At 56.6% G+C, this 18649-nt stretch overlaps 1 protein-coding gene across 1 annotated transcript; it reads left to right on the plus strand.

Annotated features, from left to right (window-relative positions):
• Window positions 1-2774: 2774 nt before the first annotated feature.
• PRDM12 (PR/SET domain 12) lies at window positions 2775-18389 on the plus strand. The gene is made up of 5 exons (XM_003122237.4): window positions 2775-2997; window positions 5031-5221; window positions 6580-6735; window positions 16504-16615; window positions 17936-18389. Exons 1-5 carry the CDS (start codon window positions 2775-2777, stop codon window positions 18346-18348), a joined length of 1095 nt encoding a protein of 364 aa, XP_003122285.2. The 3' UTR covers window positions 18349-18389.
• Window positions 18390-18649: the final 260 nt, after the last annotated feature.

Here is an 18649-nt window from a genome sequence, read left to right on the forward strand (position 1 = left end):
CCGCTTCCGCTTCGCCCCCAGCACCGCTCCCCGGGTTTGGGGAGAGGGGTCTGGGGAAAGGAATAGGGGTTCGCAGTCGGAGCCCTCGACCCTTTCGTCTTCCGACGGCAAGCTAGGATCCAGGACTCAAATGCTGCGCCCCAGGAAGGAGGGACTGCACAGAGCTGAGGACTTTTCTCGTGGGGTATGGCCTGGGTAAAATTGGTAAAATCCTGGAGGGTTTCAGAGGAAAGTGACCCGACCCAGAGAGACAAGTGGGGGAGTAACCTTGGTTCACAGTCCAATCCAAACCATTGCACACACAGGGACACTGAGGCTCAGAAGGGAGAAGGGGCCTCTTCCAGAGCCTTGGGTGCGGCGCCTGGGCGGTTCTCCCCGACGTAGCCTCTTCCGCCCCCGGTGCATTTTCCCCTCCACCAAGCCTTCGTAGAAGAGGCGGGTGCTAGGGTGAAGCTCCCACGCCTGGACGCCGTCCACCGCCTTAGGGGAGAACTCTCCGTTGAAGCAGGAGCCGGTGGGACTCCCTGGCAGCTTCTGGAAAAAAAGTTGAGGTTTCAAGACCCTACCCCGTGGGCTGCGCTGGCTCCTCCGCAGAGCTGCCCTCTGCTGGCGCCTGCCCGACAGTCACCCTGCTGCCCAATTCAGCCTCCCAGCCCCATCCACCTGGAGACGACCCTGCTCTGGGTCTGAAGGCAAGTGGTTGCCATCGGTCCTGTTCTACGCCCCAGTGGCAACCTGGGTCTGCCAGAAGATTGCTCGGAGGCCGGGTCTCGGTGGCCGCCGGGTGTGAGGCTGGCTTAGCAAAGGCGGGACCTCGCCGAGGAGGGAGTTCTTTGCCATGAGGGCACAAGGGCAGTGACTCCTTGTAGGAAGGCCAGGCCCCCTGACCCTCCGTCCAAGTCCCCTCTCTGCAGAGAGGGCCTGAGGAGTCTGAGTCCTCCAGGTTACTGAGAGCCCAAGGCACTGCTCTGAGGGTCCAGAAAAACTAGCTCCGGTTAAGGGAATCTGAAATTGCAGGCAGGAGGCGAAGGACTGAGGAATTCGAGAGATGGAGGTGGTGTCTCCGTGTCCCCGATCCCATCTCTGTGGCTGGAGTTGGGGGGCAGGGTGAGGCTAACCCTGGGAGGTGACAAAGCCTACAGGAATTAGTGGCCTTCTTGCTTTGGCTCCGGAGCTCCGTGTCTCTGGAGCGAGAGGGAGAGGCCGCACGGGTGCTCCCGGTGCCTTGGAACCCCCGTGAAAAAGTCTACCGGGATAAGGTTGAGACCGGGTGGGAAAGCGGGTAGGGAGGGAAAGAAGAAGCGGGAGGCCAGAAGAGAAAGAGAGCTCGAAGGTTGGAAGGAAGGAGTGCGGGTGGCGGAGGGCTTCCCTGAGTGGCAGCTGAGCGAAAGGGCCGGCAAGCCCAAGCCTCAGGCACAGCCTGGCCGCGGCCTGGCCCGGGGCTGCCGGCAGATTCCGAGGGCATTGCTCCAGGGCACCGCTGCTCCCATTCACCACAATCTGGGGACCCCTTTCGATCCCCACTGTATTCGCTAGGAAAGCCTTTTCCGAGCGAGCTGCGTCGCCCTTCCCGATCCCGGCCTAGCCCCACTAGGACCGGGAGACGGTGGCCCACGAAGCCTTCCCAGGCCAGGCTCAGCCCCGACGGCGGCCGCAGCCCCGCCCCGGCAGCCTTCTCCGCCGGGGGAGGAGTTTCACGGCCCGCGGCGGGCGGCGAGCGGGGCGGTGGCAGCGGCCCGTTTGAAGCGAAGTGCCGGGCTCCGCAGCGCAGTCTGCGCAGGATTTCGGCGCGGCCTACGCGGGGCCTGCTGGCTCCTTGGCGACTACCGCAGTCTGGCGTAAGGAGCCCGGGAGAGCCTAGGACCGGGCCGGGGAGGAGAGCGCGAGACCCCGCAAGCCGGGCAGGCCAGGGAGCGTAGGGGAGGTGAATGCCGGCCGGGCCAAGCCGGGATGCTGAGCGCAGATCCGCCCTGGAAGAGTGGAGAGGCTGGGGCCTGAGGCCAGCCTAGTCCCCTCTTGCCTAGTCTGGTCCCCGGAGTACAAGAGCCTCGATGCACCCCTTGCCCAGCTCCTTCCCCTCCTCTCCTCGCCGCAGGCTGTGCCTTCCTCCCTGCCCCGAGCTTCCCACGGGGAGAGGAGGAGGAAGGGGGGGTGGAAGGGCCAGGGAGGGGAGGGAGGAGCGCAGGGGGACCGTTCCAACCGGCCCAAGCGCCCCCGCCCCTTGAGCTCTGGCGACGAAGGCTCCTCGAGCTGGGCCCGGTACAACAAGTCTGTCCTCCGACGTCAGGGGGTCATTAATAACCAATTAGGAGGGTCACTGCGGCTCCTATAAAGGCTCTGAGATTTTGCCAAGGGGAAGACCGTCCGGGCTGGGTGTGCGAGAGGCGAGCTTGCGGCCAAGAGCCCCCGGTTGCCGTTTCTCTGCAGCCACCCGCCTCCCACCCACGCCGCATCGCCCCCCCCTCCCCTGTACCCGCCTCCGCCTCCACCCCTGGCTCTCCAGCCCTCCGCCGCCTCTGCCATCTCTGCAGATTCCTCCATCTCTCTCTTCCTCTGTGCCTCGCTCCCCCTCGTTCACTTTCCTCCCAGCCGCCCCCTCGCCTCCCGCTCCCTCCTGCGTCCTCTTCCTCCTCGTCAGCATCCTCCCCCCTGCTCCTATTCCTTCTCCTCCTCCATCACATCCCTCTTCTCTCGCTCCTCCGCTGCCCCCCCCCCCACATCCCTGCCTCGGCCCCGGCCGGCCGTCTCCGGTGCCGGCGAGCCCCGGGCCGCCCATGATGGGCTCCGTGCTCCCGGCTGAGGCCCTGGTGCTCAAGACGGGGCTGAAGGCGCCGGGGCTGGCGCTGGCAGAGGTCATCACCTCGGACATTCTGCACAGCTTCCTGTACGGCCGCTGGCGCAACGTGCTGGGCGAGCAGCTCTTCGAAGACAAGAGCCACCACGCCAGCCCCAAGACAGCCTTCACCGCCGAGGTCCTGGCACAGTCCTTCTCCGGCGGTGAGTCGCGCCGTCGAGGCCAGTCGCGTCCCCTCCCATCCTCAGTCTTTGATTCCTGGCCGGGCGAGGGGAGGAACGGAGACCAGGCATCGCAGCCCACGGCGCCAGTTTGGGCGTTCTAGATGCTGCGTGTGACTCAGTTTCCCGTAAGCCGAACCAGGGAGCCAGCAGCCAAGCCCGCCGGCCGGCAGGGGCGGGAGGGAGGGGCACCTCTCCACCCAGCGCGGCCCAGAGATGAGGTCTGGGCGTCCAGGCCGCCGGGCCCGCCGCCCCCGAGCTCCCCTGTCCGCCCCTCACCCCTTTGAGCCGGCGGGTTCCTGGCATTTAAAGCCTTACTAGGCGTGTAATAGCAGTTGACTCAGAAAGAAGGGGTTTTAAATTCATTTAGTTAACTTGGGCTTGACCCGCGAAAGTTCTCACTTAAACCAAGAACTTTAAAAGGCAGCGGGGGCTAGGGAGTGGGTGGAGGGCGGGCGGGTGGAAGAGAAAGCCGCATAGAGAGCGAGCCAGGGAGAGAAAGAGAGAGCGAGAAAAGTTTCTTTTCTTTAAGATGTCTCAAGTTCTTACTCCTCATTCATCAACCCGCAAACAATATCTTTCCCCGTCGCTGGCATCTCTGCGAGGTGCCCCCTTTCCCCCTTTACGATGTCTGTTCCTCTCTTAATTTACCGTGCAGACTAATTCCACTTCCATTCACGCTATGTCAAGCATCTAATCCCCCCTTTTTGTAAGGGGAATTCCTCGGCCCCTTTTAAACAAGTCCCCTCCGCATTGAGCTACAATTTACTGCTACAGCATTCTTCCAGGGCTAATGAATTTAGAATTAGCAATTTCTTTCGAATGGGGCCGAATGAATGCGATCACTTTAACAGCGTGACAAATTGCCGGCCGCGCCGCAATGGACACCGTTTAACCCCCTCTTTCAGCCGGCCGGCTCGCCGGGTATTTTCCCAGGTAGCTTAGAGGGGAACCTTGTAAGACACGGAGGCCGCCCCCGTGCTCCTCGCCGCTCCCACCCCGGCTGCCTGGCTGGGCAGGGGGACCCCCAGGGGTTGCAGGCAGCCCTGGCTCTTGTCCGCCCAGAGAGGTGACTGCGCAGCTTGCCCAGGGCCGGGCACTGTCCTTCCTGGCACCTGAGATCCTGATGCCAGCCCCGGACCCGGGCGTGCCCTCGAACCGGGGTCGCCGAGAGAGCTGGAAACGTGGCCCCTTGCCGCCGGCGTTCCTTTTGCGACTCCACTGCTTCGAAGCCCGAGTTCTTTTCCCAGAACTGCCAGTCCACCTTGGCTCCAGGCCTCCCACACTGCGAAAGCAGTCAGAGCCCCTGACCCAGTCCCGGGTCCAAGGACAGTGTCCTGTGTTTGGTGCTGGGACAGGCAGTGAGTGTCCAGTGACGGGCGAGCGTCCCAGAATGAGCTGTTGCTGGGTGAGAGAATCTTCGTTGGGCTGTCACCTCCCTCCGGGTGGGAGCGGGCCTCAGTTTACTCATTTGTAAAGCCATGTGGTCAGCTCAGTTCTTAAGCTTTTCTAGGGCGGAGGGCAAAGCGCAGAGGACGTTGTGAATGCTTTGAGAATTCGTGAAGGGACTAAAACAAACATACAAAAAACAACCCTCCTAGGAGTTCCCGTTGTGGCTCAATGGTAACGAACCCGGCTAGTATCCATGAGGACGTGGGTTCAATCCCTGGCCTCGCTCACTGGGTTAAGGATCCAGTGTGGCTGTGGCGGCGGTGTAGGCCGGCAGCTGCAGCTCCTATTCCACCTCTAGCCTGGAAACTTCCATGTGCCGCTGGTGCAGCCTTGAAAAAACAAAAAAACAAAAACCAAACCAACCAACCAACCCACCAAACAAAAACACCCTCCTAGAAGTGAGTCCTAAAACACCGCATGCTTTCGGAGGGTTCCCGGGAAACAGGGGGGACTCCAGTCAGTCTCTGGCAGCTTCCACCCCCACCCCACACCGGGGTGGCCGGGGGAGAGCCAGTCCCCCCTGCCTCAGGCTCTGACCCAGTCCCCTTGCTTGGCGGCCACAGAGGTTCAGAAGCTGTCCAGCCTGGTGCTGCCGGCGGAGGTGATCATTGCGCAGAGCTCCATTCCCGGCGAGGGCCTTGGCATCTTCTCCAAGACGTGGATCAAGGCGGGCACGGAGATGGGCCCCTTCACCGGCCGCGTCATCGCTCCCGAGCATGTGGACATCTGCAAGAACAACAACCTCATGTGGGAGGTACGAGCAGGCGCCAGGGGTGGGCGGTGCACGGGAGCGGGGCTTGGGCTGCAGCCGCAGATGGGACCCCGCTCCCCCCAGACATCCCGCCAGCCACTGCTTCCACCCCTGCCCGGAGCTGCGGGCTCCCCAGGCAGTCCGCTCCCAGAGGCGATGGCACTCTCCTCTGGGCAGCCCTAGGAAGCATGTCTGCTGTTGTCCCCACTTTGCAGAGGAGGGCACTGAGACCCAGAGAAGCCCCGTCCTTTGCCCAGGGTCCCGCAGAGAACAGAGAAGCCCCTTCTGGGAGCTTCATTCTTCCCCTCGCCCAGGAAGCAGCAAGGAAAGCCCCTCCAAGCCAGCCCTGGCTGGAAGAGAGGAGGCAGGGAGCCCGTGCTCTCAGGAGCACTGTCCTAAGGCGTGGCACGGAGGGGGCTTTCTGAGGGCTGGGCCGAGTTCCATCAGATGATCCCAAGTACTCCCATTTTACAGAAGGAAACTGACCTTTCTTCCTGGGCCTTCGGACACTCCTCCCCAACGGCAGTGCCAGAGGCCGGGGGTGGGGGTGGGGGGCTGCCGTTTGACCAAAGCTACCCCCAGAGCACTTCCTCCTCTCGGGACTCTCACCTTGCAGAGGCCGGGCCAGTGCCCCCTCCCTAAGGTCACTTCCTCCCTCCATCATGGCGCCCCTCCCCCACTCTGCACCCCCACCCCCACACTTCAGACCCTTGAGGAGCCAAAGGGGACAAATCCGGCACTTGCTCACAGGAGCAGGAGGAAGGGAGCAAAGGGGTGGCCGAGAGGCCTCTCCCAGCCTCACCTCCTCCCCTCCCCGGAGGCCTGGGCCAGGGGTTACCTTCTCTCCTTGTTACTGGGTTAGGAAGTTGGGGTCCAATTTGATCGCTGAGCCCTTTGGGGAATGCCCACGAAGGGGCCTAGGCCAGGCCAGGGTGCCACAGTGGGCCAGCCTTCCCTCTCTAGGCTCCTTTATGTCCCCCTCTGAGGTCCCGGCCAGCATCCTCCCCCGCTTTAGGGAGCACACCTCTGAGTCCCCAGAGAGCTACCTGGAGCGGGGGCCACTTTGGTCAGTGATCTCTTGGAGACCCTTTTGTTCTGGGATGAGGAGGACAAGGCAGCAGGAGCCTGTGGGACCCTGGAGGCTGACTCCTGGTTGGTCCCTTCTAGCCGGCTGGCCTCAGGCTAGTCCCTGTACGGCTGAGCCTGCCTTTCCTCGGCTGGAAAACCAAGACCGCCATAGCCGCGTCCACTTCCTGGGCCTGTTGTGTGTGTGGAGAGAGCGTAGGTGTGAGTGTGCTGGGCGTGAGTGACACATGTGACAGAGCCCTGCCTCACCTGGTCCCCCGCTCACCTGTGCCCAGGTGTTCAATGAGGACGGCACGGTGCGCTACTTCATCGACGCCAGCCAGGAGGACCACCGAAGCTGGATGACCTACATCAAATGTGCACGGAACGAGCAGGAGCAGAACCTGGAGGTCGTCCAGATCGGAACCAGCATCTTCTACAAGGCCATCGAGGTGAGAGCATGTACAGTCGCATGGGGAGTGGCGGATGGATGCAGCAGGGGCGGGGGTGCAGGGCAGCTGTGTCCAGGGACTGAGGCGGAGAGAGGGGCGTTGATGCTGGGCCCCGCTGGCCCTGCCCAGGCTGCAGGACTGGAGCCTGTGCATATAGTCTTGGGGAGCACGACCTCCAGGGCAAGCTTTCTGCTCTAGGTCAGAAGGAATAGAACTTTCTCTTTTCATTTTTAAAAGGTTTATTAAAGTTGAATGGATTTATGAGGTTAGGAACAGAACTTTTGGCTTGATGCTATGGTAAATGTCATGAGCCCTTCAACCGTGAGGTCCCTGGAGATCTGCTCTGGGTGTTGAGAAGCCGCAGAGACAGAGTGAGCGAGGCACCAGAAGGCAGCCCAGGGAAACCCTTTGGGTGGGAGAGAGGGCGTTGCGAGGCAGCCTTTGAGCCGTGCGCTTCCCATCATCCCGCTTGCGTGGGCCACCCAGTGACGGTGGGTCTCCACTGGAGCCTCAGCCATCACACACTGATCGGTCGTGGCGTCAGCCTTCTCTTAGACCTTGTAGGTGCGTTATTGTGTTTAAGCCTCACGTATTTAATCCACCAGGGAGGAATCTGTGATTATCTGCAATTTGCTGTTTGCTGGGTCTCCCTCGGTGGCGGGCAGACTCGGGAGCCTTTATGGGCACCTGAGGGGCATGTTAACACTAGAGTCTGAGCTGGGTGAAGCTTCGCAGAGGAGGCAAGGGAGAGAACGCAGATAAATAGCCCGTCCTGTGGCAGGGAGCGGTACAGGAGGTTGGAAAAAGGGTGTTCCCAGTGCGGGAAACGCTTGGGCAGTGGCAGGCAGACTCTTGGTATTTGGGGAGGGATGGTGGCTCGCGGCGAGCCGAGCGGTGGCAGCTGAGTGGTGGTCGTCAAGGTGGCCATCCGGTTGGGACCCTCCCTGGATGGTTGTTGTCCCTTGGCTCACAGAGGGGCAAGCCGCCCAGACTCCTGGTTGCAGGTTGGTGGCCATGCTGTGCAGGGCTGGTGGCGCTATTGTCGCCACCCCCAACTCCTCGGGGCCTCATGCCTCTGCGCCCCTGTGCGGAGAAGCACGGTGCCTCTTGGGGGTAGGGCGGGGCTTGGTTGAGTTTTGGGGGGGTGTTCTGAGGGACCCCCACCCCCACCCAGGACAGAGACTAATTCTCTTCCTGCAACTCAGAGCCCCATGTCTTTCTAAGGCCCCAAGGGGAGCTTAACACCTTCTGGAACAGAGGTCCGGTTGTCCCTCAATAGCCAGGCCCCAAGGAATCTGCCAGGATGACAACAGAATGGCCTTTGCTTGAGCTCTGGTGTGACCAGGGAGTGTGTCCTGGCGAGGGGCGGCCCCCAAGAGAACCAGGAAGGGTAAAGAAAGGTGAGCGGTTCTCAGACTGAGGTTCAAGGGAGCTGGACCAGCATGGGGCAGTGTGAGGGTAGGGCTGGCAGCCCAGGCTGAGGACAAAGGTGTTTTCTGTGACCTTTGGTTGGACTGCCTCCCTGTGGGTGCAAGGAACTCCCACCGGACATCCTAGGATCGGTCTCATGTGTGGCCAAACCTACCCTGGGTAGCAAGCACCCTCCCAGATCCTCAGCCCCTTTCACCTGCTCAGTCTCACATCTGTACACGGCTTCTTGGCTACCCTGAAACAGATGAGGTGGGGGACACACGCTCACTCCATCCCTCCCACACAGACACACGTGCACCGGCCCCCACCACACACACGCGCATACACGCAGGAGACAAGGTAGGCATGCTGACATGATTTTGACGAAAGGGCTCCTGACTGCGTCTGATGCGGGGCCCCAAGTCTTACCTCGCTGTTCAGTTCATACCAGCTGAAAGCAGAATAGAGTCAGGAAACATTAAGAGATATTTATACAGAAATTCAGGAGTTCCTGCTGTGGTGCAACAGCATTAGCGGTGTCTCTGGAGCCCTGGGACGAAGGTTTGATCCCCGGCCCAGCACAGAAGGTTAAGGATCCCAGCAGAAGTCACGACTGCTGCTCGGATCTCATCCCTGGCCCGGGAACTCCATATGCCGAGGGGTGGCCAAAAAAAAAAAAAAAAATTCAGAGTCAGAGGGCAGGGAGGCTAAAGTGTAGCTCCACAGAGGAATCTGGGGTTATAAGATTTTTAAAAAGTCATCGACATTTGATCAGGAATTCAAGTTGAAAAAAGAGAATCAGGAAAAAATATATACGATCTATATAAAAATATGTGACCTCTAGGAAATCTATATGAAAAGCTGTATGCGATCCACCGTATCTGATCTATATGTTACCGATTTGGCTACTGATGCTCCTGCAGAGTTACTGAAAGCCCACTGCTGGAGGGAGGGATAAGAAAACACAAAATATCCCCCGTCTTACTCTTACTAAGTAAAATCAGGTACTTTGTTCGTGGTGGCAATTTCCCTAAAGCATCGTGTTGCCATGTCAGACCCCACTTGCTAGACTGAGGCAGGGCTCGGCCAGAAGAAATTGCTGCTGCCCCAGGCCACTGCCCAGATGCCTCTGGAATATGTGGGTTGCCTATTCTCTGCCTGTGTGCACCTGCGCAAGTGAGTCAAGGAGAAGGGCTTGTGCCGTGACCTGTTTTTTCAATCTTCCCATCACTCAGACTGCTATTGATATTTCATTACGGTAACCCATTCCTTGCCCCCCCCCCCAAAAAAAGGAATATTTTCACTCAATAAACAGCATATCCTCAAACTATTACATTTAGAATCAATAAACAATAAGGTCCTGCTGTACAGAACAGGGAACTGTGCACAATCTCCTGGGATAGACCATGATGGAAAATAAAATAAAAACGTGTATATATGTATGAAGGAGTCACTTTGCTGGACAGCAGCAATTGGCACAACATTGTAAATCAATTAAATTTAATCTTTTAAAAAATGGAAGACAAAGAAAAAAAAGTAGCATATCCTATTGCTGTTCTAAAATTTTCCATAAATACAAAATAACTGGAGTTCCCATTGTGGCTCAGCAGAAACGAACCCAACTAGTATCCATGAGGTTGCAGTTTTGATCCTGGCCTCACTCAGTTGGATTAAGGATCTGGTGTTGCTGGGAGCTGTGGTATAGGTCAAAGATGCAGCTCGGATCCTGCATTGCTGTGGCTGTGGTGTAGGCTGGCAGCTGTAGCTCTGATTCGACCCCTAGCCTGGGAACTTCCATATGTAGCACCTGTGGCCCTAAAAAAAGAAGAAAAAAAACAAACCCTCAAAATAACAGCTTTCCAAACAGATACGAGGATGACGGGTTTCCAGGCCAGCCAGATGGTGGAGCATCCCCAGGCAGGGTTTCTCATCTTGCTGGATCCCTGGCGGGTTATCCGGGGCCCCTCTCCTTGTTCGCTTCAGCCACGGAAGAATTTACTACAACCTCACATGCCTAAAACGACATTTCTGGAAAGTGCCCGACACATAGCACACAGGCATTAAATGTTGAATAAATGAGTCTTTCTCCAGGTGACGGGGCGTATGTCAAAAGGGGACGCATGGCTTCGTTTCTCCCAGGCAAACAAAACTGCCAAACCAAAGCAGCTTCCCCAGGAAGCAAGAAAGTTGATTCCCCCCAAACTCAGCACCAGAAAAAGACTTAGGAATAAGTTCTGAAATTTTCAGATTTGGGAACTGGGAAGAAAATTCCCAGGCTTTCCCCTCCCTATTTTTTGGCAAACGATTCTGCCCTGGAGTATGGACTATTTCTTTCTGCTACTTTTTGTTTCGGGCAATTGAGCTTTTTTTTTTTTCTCCCAGCGAGCCCCATAGGCCCATCTCTCCTTTTCTTGAAGACAAGCACTATTTTCCTTTTGATCTTGCTCATGGGTGGGGGTCGTTAAGGCAACTGGATTATTAACAACAGGCTTCATTGGGAGTTCCCTGGTGGTCGAGTGGTTAGGATTCGGCACTTTCACCATTGTGGCGCATGTTCAATCCCTGATCTGGGAACTGAGATTCCCACATCAAGCCACTGCACACCTTGGCAGAATAATTCATAATAATGATAATAAAGATAAAAACATCACTAATAATGCTTGGAGCATTTATCATTTGCCAGCACTGTGCTAAGGGTCTTAGCAACTTTTAAAAAAAAATTGAATCCCCTCAGCCTGGTGCTATTACTATTCCCATTTTATTCCCATTTTAATGACAATGAAATTAAGGTTCAGGATGATCTCGGGAGATTGCTGAGCTGTGATTTGAACCCAGGCCTGTCTGACCCCAGAGCGGAGCCCCTGGTCACCATGCCACGGGGCCTCCCTGGCCAATATCTATTTGCCGGAAATCTATTAATTGGTGTGTCAGGACATCTGTGGTACAATGGAAATTGATATTCTCTCCAGCTGACACTGCAGGCCTTCTAGACGAGGGCTTCTGCACCATTAGGGCAAGGGGAGGAGTCAGGCCTCCTGGGAGCACGTTCAATAGTGTGACATGAATTTCTATTAGGAAAACAACCCCAAAGCCCAACACGTTTTTTTCATTGATAATAAAAATTCAGAACTGGAGTTCCCGTCGTGGCACAGCAGAAACGAATCCGACTAGGAACCGTGAGGTTGCGGGTTCAGTTCCTGGCCTCGCTCAGTGGGTTAAGGATCTGGCGCTGCTGTGGCTGTGGTGTAGGCCAGCAGCTGTAGCTCCAATTCGACCCCTAGCCTGGGACCCTCCATATGCCACAAGCGCGGCCCTAAAAAGGACAAAAGGACAAAAAGAAAAAATTCAGAACTGGGTCAGGACAAAACTCCTGGGCTTGAGAGGGAAGGTTAAGAAGCCTGAGTTGGGAGGTGATGTAATTTATCAACCAGAGTCTTGATGTGGATTTTATGCTAAGGGACTGGTTTCTTGGGGAACTGCTTTGTGTGCTGTGTGTCCGGAGTCAGTCTCTCCTCCCCAGAAAAGTGAGTGAACAGCTGATTCTCATTCTCTGAGGCCCGGTGGAGCACCCCGGCTGGGCAGGCCAGAGTGTTGGCCGTAAGGGGACAGGGCTAGCGAGGGCACTGTGAGGCCTACAGGGGACCGTGGCCATTCTTGGCTCTTAGGTGGTCAGCTGGTGGGACCCTGGGAACCCCTGGACAATGGTACTAGGCTCTTAGGCAAGAGGCTGCTGCTGGTTCCCCCAGGCTCTCCTGGTCTCCTCCGGGATTGTTGCACAAGGGGTGTCTGGGAGCAGGCAGGCCAGGAGCTGCTGCTGGTTTCCCAGAGCGTTGAAGCAGGAGAGAGACTGTGGCATCCCACCTCTGTGCCCAAGAGGCCGCCTTCCTGGGCGCTGTCTCGAGAGCGCGAGGCTTCTTGCTGCCTAGGGATGCGTGTCATTCTCAATTCCAGCAGGTTCTCGAGAGCGTGAGGCTTCTTGCTGCCTAGGGATGCGTGTCATTCTCAATTCCAGCAGGTTCTCTTTCTTTAAAAAAATAGGTTTTCTATTTTTCTCTTTCTTGATGCCTAGGGTGGTATGTCATTCTCAATTCCAGTAGGTTCTCTTTCTTTAAAAGAAATAGGTTTTTTTTTTTTTCTTTAAAAAAATATTCTCTCGCTCTACGGGAATTCCTGTGGTGGCTCAGCAGTAACGAATCCAGCGAGTGTCCATGAGGACTTGGGTTCAATCCCTGGCCTCACTCAGTAGGTTAAGGATCCGGCGTTGCCCTGAGCTGTGGTGTAGGTCACAGACGCAGCTCAGATCCAGCATTGCTATGGCTGTGGTGTAGGCCGGCAGCTACAGCTCTGATTCGACCCCTAGCCTGGGAATTTCCATATGCCTTGGGTGTGGCCCTAAAAAGACAAAAAAAAAAAAAAAAAAACCCAACAACAAAAATCCTCTTACCATAAAAATAAGATATGCTCACTATTTTTAAAAAATCAGATGCATCATGTAGAAAATGGAAGTCACTCTGCCCCATCATGCCATTCCCCCTGAACTTAAATCATTGTTTTAAAAAATATATATATCAGGAGTTCCCTCATAGCTCAGCGGGTTAAGGATCTGGCATTGTCACTGCTGTGGCTCTGTTTACAGCTGTGGCGCAGGGTCAATCTCTGGTCCAGGAACTTCCACATGGCATGAGCATGACCAAAAAAAAAAGTCTCAAAGGGGCAAACCCTTCTGAGGAAAGATGTGCTGAAAACGGGCCACAGTGGCTGGGTGTCTGGAGCAGGAAAGAGTTACTTTGCATTACATACCCCTGTGTGTCTATCACACTGTTTTAATTTTTAAAATTAACTAGTGATATTAATGTGAGTACATTTGACAAATGTTAGTGAATGAATGACTTACATTTGAAACAGTCAGTATCGAATCTCTTACTTTAAAATATAGTATTTCCATCATATTGAATACTATTCAGAATCTGTGTCATCCCCCATGTTTTTGGCTCCTCTTTCATCACCATTATGGTTGGTTTTGTTCTATTTGTTTTGCATGTAACAGTAATTGTTTTTGTGGGGTGTAAGCCACAGCTGAGGCTTGGATTTGATCCCTGGCCCAGGAATGTCCACAGGCCTCGGGTGCAGCCAAAAAAAAATTGTTATTGTCAATTAAAATGAAAAGGCTGGGAGTTCCCGTCATGGCTCAGCGGAAACGAATCCGACTAGTATCCATGAGGACTCGGGTTCGATCCTTGGCCTCACTCAGTGGGTTAAGGATCCAGTCTTGTGGTGAGCTGTGGTGTAGGTCCCGTTGTGGTGCAGCAGAAACGAATCCGACTAGGAACCATGAGGTTGTGGGTTCAGTTCCTGGACTCGCTCAGTGGGTTAAGGATCTGGCGTTGCTGTGGCTGTGGTGTAGGCTCGGCAGCTACAGCTCTGATTTGATCCCTAGCCTGGGAACTTCCATATGCCTTGGGTGTGGCCCTAAAAAGACAAAAAAGAAAGAAAGAAAGAAAGAAAGAAAGAAAGAAAGAAAGAAAGAAAGAAAGAAAGAAAGAAAGAAAGGAAGGAAGGAAGGAAGGAAGGAGGGAAGGAAGGAAGGAAGGAAGAAAAAGAAAAGAAAGAAAAGGCCAGCATTGACTTAGACATTTGATTTCCAGACTACAAGTCTGGAGGTCGAGACGCAGCCCCGGTGACATTTGATGGAATCTTGCTGAACCTCTCATCCCACGTCTCTGCTCCCCCAGGGCAAAGGGGGCCAGGAAGTGGTGGCATCTGCATGTGACTGGTGTCCTGGCAGCAGGTGGACCCAGCCTGTGCTCTTGTTGGTCACTAAAGGCAAAGCTGCCCGTCATCCTGGGCTTTAGCAGTGCCAGCAGCCCTGGGCCACACTGCAGACTCTGTGGCGACGACTGCGGGACCCCATGCCACAGAGGTGGCTGCCAGCTTCTCTGAGCGGTTGGCGAGCTTACAGAAAATAGTAACCAGAGCTCCATGTCACCCCCTACAGAGAGCTTTATGTGCGGCCCCATCGAGCCCCGATAAGCACCCAGTGAGGCCACAGCCACGGTGGGTGCCGTCCGTGTTTCACAGTTGAGGAAACTGAGGACCAGTGGCAGAAGGCAACTTGCCCAAGCTGGGGAGCCCAAGTGCACCCTGCGACGTGTGCGGGCCTGGGGCCTGAGCCGGAACCCCAGCAGTACTGTCTCCTGAAGGAAGGGGTGTGTCCAGGCGGTTGGCGGAGGCTGGTCGCTTTAGAAGAACCGTGATGTATAAACACCTGCTGAGAACTGAAGCCAGGGGTTGGGACACTGTCGGAAGTGACTTACAATCAGAACCTTGGATCGGGGAGGGGGGGGGAATCGTGCTCCTCACCCCCACTCCCTCGAGGAGACAAGCTCAGAGAGGCAAAGTGCTTGCCTAAGGTCACCCAGGGACCTGGTGACCGAGGGCCCACTGGCACATCTCTTAGTGGCTTCCTTCATGGCGAATATATCTTTTTTTTTTCTTTTTTGGCCACCCCATGGCATATGGAGTTCCTGAGCCAGGGATCAGATCTGAACCTCAGTTGCAACCTAAGTCGCAGCTGCAGCAATGCTGGATCCTTAGTCTACTGTGCTGGGCTGGGGATTGAATCTGCACCCCAGGGCTCTCAAGACACGACAGGTCCCATTGCCCCACAGCAGGAACTCCAAATTTATCTGGAATAGTTTAGTTCCATCACCCTCTTTTCCAAGAGGTTCACAAAACCTCTCTCAGCTCCGCCCCTTTTCCAGCAGAGCCCCCTGGACCCCAGGTCGTGACTGTGAACGAGCAGTGAGGCTTCAAGGACTTTTGCTGTGGTGCCAGAATCTAATCCACCTGTTTTCTTTGAGGCACCGTCTAGTTTTCTTTGGGTTCAGGGAGTGCATTTGGCTTTTCCATATTCAAACCCTGTCAGTCTGAGCTGGTGTGACACCCTCTGCCCAGCTCCTTTTCATTCACCAACCCTGAGGCTTGACGTGACACCCCCTGAGCCGTGGGCTCTGTTGGGAAGGGGTGTGGTGACCCCAGGCTGAGCGTTAGGAGACTGGACATTCTCCAAGCCCCCCTCAAACTTGGCTTCTCCCACCCCCTCCTCTCTCTGCTCCCCTCCTTTCAGGGCTGAGCAGGGCTGGCCGCGAGGGTCTGAGGATTTTCCTGGCTTGGACCAGGGGCAGGAAGGTGTGGTGAACAGAACGGCTCTGTGTATGGCAGGGTCTTCAGGCAGAGCCAAAGGAGAGATGGGACCTTCTCTGGAACCCTAGAGGCCAAGGGGAAGAGTCCTCTCCTGGCGTGACTTCAGACAGCCCTAGGTAGAATCCTGTGCAAGCTTTTGTACTTCAGCTGAGAGGACCCACCAGGAAAACAATCCAACTGCTGCTGGGAGGGTGCCCACCTTTCTCTGGGCAGAGCCAGTTTCTCTGGGGTCCTGGCCTCGGGCAGTGACCAGCTCTTCCCCTCTGCCACTTGCTGTGTGGGGCCTGAGGGTTTACTTTGGGGAGTAACTGGCCTCCACCAAAGTCACGGCGGGCCTCTCGGATGCCCCAGAGTGTGGGGTTACCATCAGCAGCGCAGGAGCAGACCTTCCAGAGCCTCCCCGGATTGTCACTGCAAAGCCCAGAGACTCTCACCATTTCCCCGGGCAGGTCCTCCCCTGGGAGCAGCAGCACCCTGTCACCATTTGTGGAATTCTCTGTCCCAGACCTGGGACATGGCAAAGTGAATCTTGTTTAAGCCTGTCGGCCCCAGTATTTCCAGAGATGGAGGCATCCATTCATCTGAATGCTGCTTTTTAGCATTTCCCACGTGCAGGAAGTCCTGCCAAGTGTGATGAGGAGAGAAGTATATGTGATGTGGTGCTGCCTGTTGTTGCTCTGGATGAGAGAAGTTTCTAGAACATTATCAGGCAGAATGTGACCAAGAACCTCCCCCCCCCAAAACACACACAGGATCCTTGGGACGTCTGGCTCGGCCCTGCAGACCCGAGGGCTGGCTGGCTCTGGTTCCCCTCGGAAAGGAATGCAAAGTTTTCAAACCTTCCTTCTTCTGTTACTTCTGCTTGTGGCAATGTTTCTGTTGTCAGTTTGGGAGCTGGGGGCGGGGCAGGGGCAGGAGGCAGCTTTGTTCCCAGCAGCAGAGCCAGGACAGAGATGGTGAGAAGCCTTGGGCAGAGGGAAGCCGAGGGACAAAGCATCCCAGGGCCTTCCATGTCTGTGCAGTTGGCCGGGGCTAGCTTGGTGGTAAGGGACCCAAGTGTAGCTTTCTTGGGGCTGAAACTGTACCCACATCTCCATGGCAGGCAGCCCTGATTCTCGGCCACCTCCCTGACCCCCTCTTGCCTCCTTCCTACAGATGATCCCTCCCGACCAGGAACTGCTGGTGTGGTATGGAAACTCGCACAACACCTTCCTGGGTATCCCTGGTGTGCCTGGGCTGGAGGAGGAGCAGAAAAAGAACAAGCATGGTAGGTATCCCCATAAAGGCCACAATGTCAAGGGACCCATGGAACCCAGAGAGAGAGAGACTGCATGTGTGTGTACCACCTCCAGCAGCATCAAGCCCATGGGACTACTGGTTCAAGGAGGCCCCTGCCCCTGGACCACTGCCATAGATGGAGGACACTTCTGTTTTCTAGACACAATAGACTGTCTGGGGTCTGCATGGGTCGGGGGAACAGCAGGGTGTGGTAGGAGAAGCAAGGGGCCAGGAAGTGAGCAGCCTGGATTGAGTTCAGTTCTGCTGTGTCATCTTGGGAATGGCTCTGAGCTTCCGTTTCACCATCTGTAAAAGAAAGCCGCTGGGTGAAATGAGTTCCCTCCAGCCCTGACACTCTACATTTCCCTGCCCTGTCCCAGCGCTGTCCCAGCACAGGGCAGGGGCTCAGTGTAAATCTGTCAAATGAAGGCAGGGCAGCGTGTGCTTCGTGTGGCTTGGAGAGGGGATGCTGATGGTGGTAGTACAGACCATTTGCTCAAGACCTATTTCCTGCTGAACCTTTTACAGGTATCATCCTCCTCGAGTCCTCATAAAACCCTGGGAGATTGGGTTATTCTCATTTTTAGAGGATGAATCTGAGGTTCACGAGCTACTGTCTCTCCAGCCCTTGATCTGCAGCTAAAGTTTCATACACAACTTCTCTGATCCTTGTAGCAAACTTTTAGGGGAGATGCTGTTATTATTTCCATTTCAGGAATGAGAAAAGTGAGGTGCCGTTCACTGGTACCTGGTAGGCACTCAGTAAATAATTGTAGGATAAATGAAAGGTTTTGTTTTTTGCTTTTGTTTTTGTTTTTGTTTGGGGGGGGGCTAGGAGTTACAACAGTTACTACTGCTTATGGAAGCTTGCTCTAAGCCAGGTACTTCCCACATCCTGGCTGAGGCAGGTAAGGTGCTTAGTACAGAGGCACCTTCCAACACAAATCAGCTTTTTGTGCTCATCGTGTAGTTGTGTCCAGCCCACGAGGTCGTAGTAGGCCCCATTTCACAGATGAGAAAGTTTAGGCTTCCCAGAGGCTAAGTCCATAAGTCCCGGAGGTCTCACAGCAGGATCTGGAGTCCAGCTCCTATGTGATCCCAGGCCGGGAATATCCCTCCCATCCCTCCGTCAGGCCAGCGCCTCTAACTCAGTCTGCTCAGGGGGTCACCCGATGATCCATAGAGGCGGCCGGGCCCGAGGAGGGCCGCGCGTGGGGGAGGGCTGCCGGGCCGCGGCCGCGCGGGTTCTCACTAGGCTGCTCTCTCCACCTCTCCCCGCCTGCCTCCCGGGCCCTGCCCGCGCGGCCAGAGGACTTCCACCCGGCGGATTCGGCCGCGGGCACTGCGGGCCGCATGCGCTGCGTCATCTGTCACCGCGGCTTCAACTCGCGCAGCAACCTGCGCTCGCACATGCGCATCCACACGCTGGACAAGCCCTTCGTGTGCCGCTTCTGCAACCGCCGCTTCAGCCAGTCGTCCACGCTGCGCAACCACGTGCGCCTGCACACGGGCGAGCGCCCCTACAAGTGCCAGGTGTGCCAGAGCGCTTACTCGCAGCTGGCCGGCCTGCGCGCGCACCAGAAGAGCGCGCGCCACCGGCCGCCCAGCGCCGCGCTGCAGGCCCACTCGCCCGCGCTGCCCGCGCCGCACGCGCACGCGCCCGCGCTCGCCGCCGCCGCCGCTGCCGCCGCCGCGCACCACCTGCCGGCCATGGTGCTGTGAGCGCCGCGCCGCGCCTGCGCGCCCGCCCCCGCGCGCCCCCGCCAGCCTGCCCCTCGGGGCGCGCGGGGGCGGGGCGGCACCCTCTTGGGACTCGACTACCCTGCCGCTCGCGGCCGCCGCCGGAGCCGGCGCTATAGACGCGCCCCAGGCGTACGCTCTTCGCCCCGTTTTGCAGATGAGGACACTGAGGGGCAACCTCCCTTTCCCAGGCCGCCCGGCTGGTGCAGCACCTCTGCCGCCTCCTCTTCAGGGGGTCCCCATGCTCGGCCTCACCCCCGAGTCTCCCTCCTCCTGTTGAGTC

Source organism: Sus scrofa, chromosome 1 (assembly GCF_054392235.1).
Source record: "Sus scrofa isolate SSC_HxYL_T2T_F1_AM1 chromosome 1, Sscrofa_HxYL_maternal_Yorkshire_Landrace_v2.0, whole genome shotgun sequence".
Classification (NCBI taxonomy): domain Eukaryota; kingdom Metazoa; phylum Chordata; class Mammalia; order Artiodactyla; family Suidae; genus Sus; species Sus scrofa.

What these genes read in the sequence shown, in the direction of transcription:
- PRDM12 (XM_003122237.4), top strand. Translation starts at nt 2,775, where the DNA reads ATGATGGGCTCCGTGCTCCCGGCTGAGGCCCTGGTGCTCAAGACGGGG. An exon ending in ACAACAACCTCATGTGGGAG is followed by an intron (nt 5,222 to 6,579) that starts GTACGAGCAGGC and finishes ACCTGTGCCCAG; the next exon opens with GTGTTCAATGAGGACGGCAC. An exon ending in TCTTCTACAAGGCCATCGAG is followed by an intron (nt 6,736 to 16,503) that starts GTGAGAGCATGT and finishes TCCTTCCTACAG; the next exon opens with ATGATCCCTCCCGACCAGGA.